Here is a 7,500-nt window from a genome sequence, read left to right as displayed (position 1 = left end):
GACTGGCGGAAGTCGACGGTGGTGGTAAACGATTCGTGGCAACGTGGCACTGGCTGTGAGGAGATCGTGGGCAAGATTTCTCGGTCTCGCAAATCGCTGAACATGCCCCTAAACAGTAACCATTTAAGCAGCTCGGCCAAGGTGGCAGTTGTTAAAGCTGTTAATTTTGAATGACCTGGTAATTGCCAGAGGATGGAAACCAGTCAAAGTTGAAGCATTTTTTTGTACTAATTTGCCTCTTTTTTGCAGCTGTACACAACATACCGTAATTTGCACATCATCTAAGCAGAGTGTCATTCGTAAGATAAGAATACCAAAGGAAGCAGAATGCATTGTCCAATTCTAGAGCTGGTCGCGCAGTATAGCCCAACTGTTTGTTTGACCCCAGTGACCCACAGTTCGGTCGTGTTGCTACGAAATCGACTACTGGTTTGAGGCGATTAACGAGACCCCACCGCTTATCAGCAGGTCCCTTGATCCTGTTTTGAACTCTCGAATTTGCTGCGTCAAGACCCCCCCGAGCATTTTGGGGTAGTTTGGCTTACATGAGCAAACGCAATGATCTGTACAAGTCGAACAAGGGGACCATAGTCTTATCTTGGTAGAATGGAGGGCTACTAATCAAGCGTGATAGCCGCGCCACCGGTCACGTAAAGATGGAATGAGGTGGGACTTTGATACCGCCAGGTACTCGCAAGGTTGATAAGATATCCCACGAATCCTGACCGTCTTGGACGTGTATCTTCGGCACATATCTCGTTGCTTTGACCTCTTACTGTGTTCTCATGAGGTAAGACGTTCGATTATCGGATCGTTTGCGTGTCGAGTTGGGTAATACTAAAATAGACTGGCTGCTACACCGGTGATGCCGGATCCAATTGCACAGGTAAAATTCTCGAACCAAAAGACAGGTTCTAAAATCGATAATCAATGATCGATTGATTCTTGAAATGGGAGACACTGACTGGTGACCACAGAGAGGTGCTCTGTGCTACTATGATCATTAGTTGCGTATTAGAAAATGATTTCGAGATTTCCATTTGCTACACCGCGGAACGTGGAGCGTTCTTTGGTGCAGTTGAAGGGCACCACCGGCATAATGGTTGTCCCTAATGAGCGCAAACGATTCGCGTGACCAGCTACTACGATGATTCAACGGTACAGCAATCGCACTGTCCTCCGAACACACGCTCAGTTGCATCTGCTGCGCCGGCTGACAGCCAGGTGTAAATGATTTTGCATCTAGCAGCCAACCTCCGCCACCCAACCACCAACCGTGTCCGCGTAGTGGGAAATTTATATTTGTTTATCGCAGAAACATGATGTTACGGTTCTTCAAAGGTAATTTCCAACGCTTGATTACATACTTTATGCAGCAACGGTAACCCCGTTCCATGGTTCGTTCTTGGAACGACCAACGCAGTCTAGCGTAATTGGGAGCTGAGCAGCTGACCAGAACGCCGTTTGCGCGAAGGTTAGAGGATTAATAATCGAATCATCATCGCCACTAATTAAACAAACAAATTTCCTTCTATGTCTGTACCGCAGATGGACACCGCGGTTGCAATTCAATATTCACCATTCTAGCTCCATAATTCGCACCCTCGCAGTCCCTCGTCTTACTGCAATGGCGTACTACCCGTTGTGCTGCTTGCACTAATGTTTCGATCGATTGAAAATAGCTCGTCGATCGTGATCCGCTCGTGATCATCGTGAAGCGCTTCTCTTTTTGCAAATCATGCTGCTGCTACCACACGCGAGCTATCGTTTTATCGCTGGCGACGGAATTCGAAGCCGCGATATGGAGTGCGGTTGAGCAAACATTTGCATCCGCCTCCAGGAAGTGGTTTCTTTTCAGAAAAGGATCTTCTACACATACTGCGTCAAGTGCATCCGATTCTAAGATGCAGCGTATTGCATCATTTTGTTGATTGATACTTTGAGTAAATAAAATGGACAGCCACGGTCCGTTTTTTTTGCCAAATCCAGCTCCGATCGAGTGGAAGGCACCATTCCCTCTAACTCGCTCAAGGCCCTGATGCCAATACCACTAGCGATCGACTAGCAGCGTGATTTCACATCATCTTGCATCTCGGAGCCCCAAAGAAGCTGCGTAATTTGCTTCGTATGTTCACATAAGGACTCGGTGGTAGCTCAACAACCGTATCGCCGAAGCATCAAAGTAGACGGTCCGGTCCCGTGAACGACGGCCGTCGCTTCCAAAGTCCACGGGTCCCGGAGGTCAAGAAACGCGACCATTATTTGGGCGAACGGCGGGGGTGGAATGGCTCTTACCTTCTGCGCCTCCTTGTACAGGTTCAGCTGGTTTTCGGCCGGATTGCGCGACATGATGATGCGAAGGGATGGGATGGGCACTGTCACGACACTGGAGACGAATGAAGGGAAACGGTTCTTCTGTTCACAAATGCACCGGAGAAAACACAAAATGACCGGAAAACAGCGACTTGTGGAAACGGGCGCGTTTCGAACAAAAATGAGTTTCAGTGGTCGCGGGCGGTGCGATTTATAAACATCGGCCAAAACCCTCGTCATCCATTTTCGTTGCGCGGTTGCGAGTTGTCTTCCACGCGACCGTTTATGCAGCGATTGCTCCGACCACTTTCGTGGTTGGCAGACTGTTATACAATTGTTATACAAAAGTTATACAATTCGCGGCTCACGGAATCGATCCGTAGTGTGCCGGTATCCGGATTTTGTCGACCGATAATCGCGAAAGTGTGTCGTAGAGGAGAATAATGCACTCGTTAAGGGTCATATTTCCCCGATGTGTGTCCGCTTGTCGGATACTCCCGCCTCTAAGGCCTGCACCGGTGCGGCAACCGCTAATCGTAACCTGCCGTGGACAACAATCGCGAACCACCAACATCAGTGTTCGCACGCTATGCTCGAAGCCCCCGCAAACGACAGGACAGGATTCTTCGGTGGAGCCGGCAAATAGAGTGTACTACGGAACGTTGACGCCTCAGATACGGGCGGTGAAGGTATTTTCCCTGGCCACTAGTATCGGCGGTATCATTGCACAGCCGGTTCTGCTAGAGCAGGCAAATAAAATCGGTGGAACTCCCATGATAGTGGCCGTCTGTGGCTTTGCCGGTTTCTTCACTTTCGTCACGCCCATTCTGCTGCACCTGGTCACCAAGCGGTACGTTACGGAGTTGTACTACGATCCGGCCGAGCAGCAGTACACGGCCGTGACGATAACGTTCTTCCTGCGGCGAGAAAGGGTAAATGTTTCCCGGCATACTCTGTCAGTATGATTAACCGACTGATGATTTTTTCTTCGGCATTCCAGATTAATTTCAAGCTAACGGATGTAGTAGTTCCCGAAGTAGGAGGTTTGTTCACAACCTTCCTCGTGAAGAACAAAGCACTGTTCGTTGATCCGCAAATGTTCCCCGATCCAACGCATTACATCAAAATTATGGGTTACGATAAACCGATCGACTTTAAATTCGAGGAAGCACGTCAATCAGCGGGAAGTGAAGAGGAACATAAGAGGAAAGATCGATAGCTGGTGGAATTAGCAATAGGTAATAAATCTTAATCCAACCTAACAGTGTTTATTCTTTGTGGGAGTAGTTATTCGTCACGCGTCCTTTCCGCTCGACCTTTGCAAACGACGACGAGAACCGTATCGAAAGACAATGTGCTGCCAATCAGAATATCCAATATTGAATTGAACAATCGCAATGCAAAAAGATGTCATGTCGTTGTGAATCAAAAACTCGTGTTGAACGTCGCTATCAAACGGTTCCGAGAGCAAGCTAATTGAGATAGGAACCGTATAACACCAGTCAATTAGAATGCACCAAGTCAACCAAGCCAATTCTTTCAAAAGTTGCGATGTTTAACAATTCACTACTGATAAAAATGAAAGAAAACGCAAATCAAATCAGTATCAAAAGTAAAGAATATGAAATGTGTGCTGGATGCGTTAAACTGGTTAACTCTTGTAAGGGAGCATTGTAGTACGCTCAACATTGGAGCATCGTTAATTATCGATAAGGCGCCTAATCTGAACAACACACAGCATTCGATTGTATCGATTTGCGCAAGTAATGTGATTGTTCCTTAATGCTAATTTACACTCAATTGGTATAACTTTTTTGACGATTGATACCATTTTGTGTGTGTCCAACCCTTTCATTCTCCTAATATGTGCTTAAACACTACATGACCACGCTACTGATAAGCACATCTGATGTAGTAGTTAGAAAACGTTATTTATAACTTCCACAATAGATTGAAATCAACGACTGACGTAGCGGGTACTTCCACTGGCTTTTCGAAAGCTAACAAAAGTTACCAGAACCGGTCGAGTGGGGATTGGCGAGGTGTGTATTATGACACCTCGTGAGGGCGGGATTCCCCATCGGAAAAGCATCGAATCCCTCCCCCCGAAGGACGGTATGGCAAGAAATCCCATCTTTCGATGCTCAACGACGCGACCGATGGAGCAGTTGACGAAGCTTCCTCCTTCGGCCGATCTCGTGCCGATCAAGTTCACATTCGGTAGAGGTCATCTCTCGGAACCGTGATAACCCCCGGTTCCTAGCTCATGCATCTACCATAGTATTTGTTACATCTTTGCCACGATCATCTCTGCTACTGTGATCTTATGATGAGCGATAATGAGAACAATGATCATTGACGATCGCATTAAAACATTATGATATGCGGAAGAAGATTTAATGTTGATTTCAACTATGTTTAACCCATTCTCTATGCTTACTTTACAGTGGGATAAGGAAAGAATAAAAGTAAAGAATCCAACGAACGGAATACGGATTCAGTGGGGCTAGTTTGTCCATCTTGGCATCCCACAGTGCGCTAAACGAGTGTGAGTATGGTGGCCTTCAGGGTTAGCTTGCCCCATCTCGATCAACAACGACCGATCGCGATCGGCCAGCAGTAATCTTGGAGCCGTCGATCCGAACACGCGGTGCTTGTATTTCTCGAATTAGCGACGGCTGGACATACCGTAGGGTAGGAGGGCTCAAGGCCGATCATAAGCAGATTCCCATAAGTGTGTTTGTCCAAAGTGTCGTTGAGAGCACCAGAAAGATGGCGTTTGGAAGACTGACGATTGTGCTGCTGATAGTGGCCCATGTGTCTAGCGTTTTATCTCGTGAGTGTCCTTTAGTTTGGAATTTCCTTTGTGCCGAGAAATGTTGGTAGAAGCCCTGGTTTCGCTAATCAATTTTCTATATCGTCAATGAATCGTAACAGAAAGCGATCCAGCATGTACCACACCTACGCGGCACGAAGGATTCTGTGTGCCGATCATGCGTTGTCGGAATATCTACAACATCGTGACGTCACCTACACCTCCTTCCAGGGGGATCCAGAACTATATCAATCGTGCAGGCTGTACACTGCCCGATGTCGAGCGAAGCGTCTGCTGCCAGCCTGCGGAAATCGATCCACCAACTCCAACCACATCTCCCGTCGCTATGTCCAGCACGAGTCCTGAACTGAACTGGACCCTATTACCAACAACAAAGTGTGGTACGATCACAACCAACCGTATAGCAGGCGGTAATCTGACTCGCGTGTTCGAATACCCGTGGATGGTGCTGCTCCGCTACATGCGGAATGGTGAGCTGGTGGACGGCTGCGGAGGATCGCTGATCAACAACCGCTACGTATTGACGGCAGCACACTGCGTGCGAACATCGAGCAATTTGAAGCTGTAAGTAGCCTAGTGGGTTGAGAGGCTCAATTTATGATTTTCTTGTAAGATAAAGTGTTGTAGCATGACGTTGTGAGAACAAGAATATGATTATACCGGGTACCAGATGTGATTCAATAATGTTTTACATTTTTGCTATCTTCTTGAACAGCACTAAAGTTCGTCTAGGGGAGCACGATAAAAAGAACGATGTCGATTGCATTGTGTACAAGGACGGTGAAACGGAATGTGCCGATCCTCCGATAGAGGTTGACATAGAATCAACGGTCGTACATAGCGAGTACAACAGACCGATCCGGTTTCGGCATGACATCGCTTTGCTTCGGATGGCACAAGAAGTCGCATACAGTGGTAAGTGAAATACTCAAGCTTATTCCTAATTGATGGAATTACTAACAGCGAACGACTTTAAATTGTTCACAGATTCCATCAAACCCATTTGCTTACCGATCAGAGAGGACGTTCGGAATAAAGTTCTACCGAAATACATCCTGACCGGCTGGGGTACGACTGAGGAGCAAGCACTGTCCGACATTTTACTACAGGCACTCCTAAAGAATGTGCCCGTATCAGATTGCCAACAAAAGATGAAGGAAAACGGACTCAGAATAGACCTTTCGGAGGAGTACCAAATGTGCGCTGGGGGCGAAGAGAAGGTGGACTCTTGCAAGGGTGATTCAGGAGGACCGCTGGGTTTCAGCGTGGACCTCGTGGGTGCCCGATTCGTCCAGTACGGAGTTGTATCGGCCGGTGTTAGTACATGCGGAAAAGTAAGTGTCCCGGGCATTTACACTCGAGTTTCTAGCTACATGAACTGGATAGTGGAAAACATGCAACCGTGAAAATAGTGCTTACCGCACGACAACACATGAATCTGAAGATCTTCAACGAGCTAGTGTACTATAAAATCATTTTAAGCTATAACAATATAGGTAATGAAATATATCGGAGGATTTCTATGCATATCAACTGGTTTCTGGAACTAATTTCACTTTCGTTCCGTTTTACATTTCACACTCCAGTGAAAGATGCTTGGCATCTGAGGTCGACATCTCGGGTATCCGAGAAAAGAGCAATGTATGCAATGCGCAAACATTTGATTTACACCGAAGGCACAGTAATAACAATAATAAACATCCGTGCCGGCTTATTTAATGCAACTCTGCGCTACTTTACTGTGCTAACATACATTTCTCCACCGCTGGTTTTTCGTACATTACATTTCATTGGTCGAAATGCTGTTTGTATATCTCAGCTTTCATAATTTAAAAGCTTTACGTAGATGTTGGAAATGTAATTGATGTGTTTATATGATTTTACTGAGGAAAAGTAAGGAGAATCAGAGGAAGGTATCTCCGTTAGTAGTGTGGAAAGCAATATTTCCGCTCACTTACTTCAGCATATGAACCATGCTGGGGCAATTCTGTTTTGTTTAGAAAATTAAAGGTGTTTTTTGCTTCATTTTAAATTTTTGTGAAGGTTGGCTCCTGTCTCGTGGTCGGGACTGATTAACTGGGAAACCCTAAATGGTACATGCGATCCAACGCATACAAATGTGTGTACAAGCTCACCAAGGGCTAACTTGTTGCAGGTCATCTCTAGCAATTTTGATAACCCCTAGCTCTATCATTTATGTATGCATGGAGTAATTTGTAACATCTCCGTGTGCTGTTAAACGAATCCTAGTGATTGTGCGTACGGTAGTGATCCTGTAACCAGCGATCCGAGTACATGGTGCTTGTATTTGGAGTAACAGAGGCGCATTGGCTGGAATAAGTGTGAACACA

General features: G+C 46.3%; 4 protein-coding genes across 5 annotated transcripts in view; 3 read left to right on the top strand and 1 right to left on the bottom strand.

Moving 5' to 3' along the window:
• The window catches only part of LOC126578479 (catalase), a 7,054-nt gene extending 4,550 nt beyond the window's left edge, over positions 1-2,504 (bottom strand). Inside the window, exon 1 of the mRNA XM_050241072.1 lies at positions 2,296-2,504. Coding sequence (XP_050097029.1) covers positions 2,296-2,349 — 54 coding nt within the window. The 5' untranslated portion in view covers positions 2,350-2,504. The remainder of the gene's footprint in view (positions 1-2,295) is intronic.
• A 181-nt stretch (positions 2,505-2,685) lies between these two features.
• On the top strand, positions 2,686-4,777 carry LOC126575388 (transmembrane protein 70 homolog, mitochondrial). Of its 2 annotated transcripts, XM_050236064.1 has the most exons (3): positions 2,686-3,245; positions 3,314-3,551; positions 4,761-4,777. In XM_050236064.1, exons 1-2 carry the CDS (start codon positions 2,757-2,759, stop codon positions 3,530-3,532), a joined length of 708 nt encoding a protein of 235 aa, XP_050092021.1. In that variant the 5' UTR covers positions 2,686-2,756; the 3' UTR covers positions 3,533-3,551; positions 4,761-4,777. The 2 variants fall into 2 exon arrangements, with proteins under 2 accessions (XP_050092021.1, XP_050092020.1); XM_050236063.1 differs by lacking the exon at positions 4,761-4,777 and having other exon boundaries at positions 3,314-3,575.
• A 161-nt stretch (positions 4,778-4,938) lies between these two features.
• Positions 4,939-6,682, top strand: LOC126574445 (serine protease easter-like). The gene is made up of 4 exons (XM_050234647.1): positions 4,939-5,149; positions 5,251-5,713; positions 5,865-6,064; positions 6,137-6,682. The coding sequence occupies exons 1-4, from the start codon at positions 5,086-5,088 to the stop codon at positions 6,553-6,555; spliced, it is 1,146 nt and encodes a 381-aa protein (XP_050090604.1). The 5' UTR covers positions 4,939-5,085; the 3' UTR covers positions 6,556-6,682.
• Positions 6,683-7,435: 753 nt separating this feature from the next.
• The window catches only part of LOC126575379 (CLIP domain-containing serine protease 14D-like), a 1,875-nt gene continuing 1,810 nt past the window's right edge, over positions 7,436-7,500 (top strand). The window contains exon 1 of the mRNA XM_050236052.1: positions 7,436-7,500. This exon is cut by the window's right edge and continues 87 nt beyond it. The gene's annotated coding sequence lies outside the window, so the exon portion shown is untranslated.

The sequence above is a fragment of the Anopheles aquasalis genome, chromosome 3, assembly GCF_943734665.1.
Source record: "Anopheles aquasalis chromosome 3, idAnoAquaMG_Q_19, whole genome shotgun sequence".
Classification (NCBI taxonomy): Eukaryota; Metazoa; Arthropoda; class Insecta; order Diptera; family Culicidae; genus Anopheles; species Anopheles aquasalis.
The sequence above is the reverse complement of the archived record's forward strand: the minus strand, read 5'-3'. Positions and strand labels throughout refer to the sequence as shown.

Bases quoted from the DNA above. Each gene is read 5' to 3' on its own strand.
- LOC126575388 (XM_050236064.1), top strand. From the start codon at position 2,757: ATGCACTCGTTAAGGGTCATATTTCCCCGATGTGTGTCCGCTTGTCGG. The intron at 3,246-3,313 runs GTAAATGTTTCC...TCGGCATTCCAG, and splicing joins TCTTCCTGCGGCGAGAAAGG to ATTAATTTCAAGCTAACGGA.
- LOC126574445 (XM_050234647.1), top strand. From the start codon at position 5,086: ATGGCGTTTGGAAGACTGACGATTGTGCTGCTGATAGTGGCCCATGTG. The intron at 5,150-5,250 runs GTGAGTGTCCTT...GAATCGTAACAG, and splicing joins TGTGTCTAGCGTTTTATCTC to AAAGCGATCCAGCATGTACC. The intron at 5,714-5,864 runs GTAAGTAGCCTA...CTTCTTGAACAG, and splicing joins ACATCGAGCAATTTGAAGCT to CACTAAAGTTCGTCTAGGGG.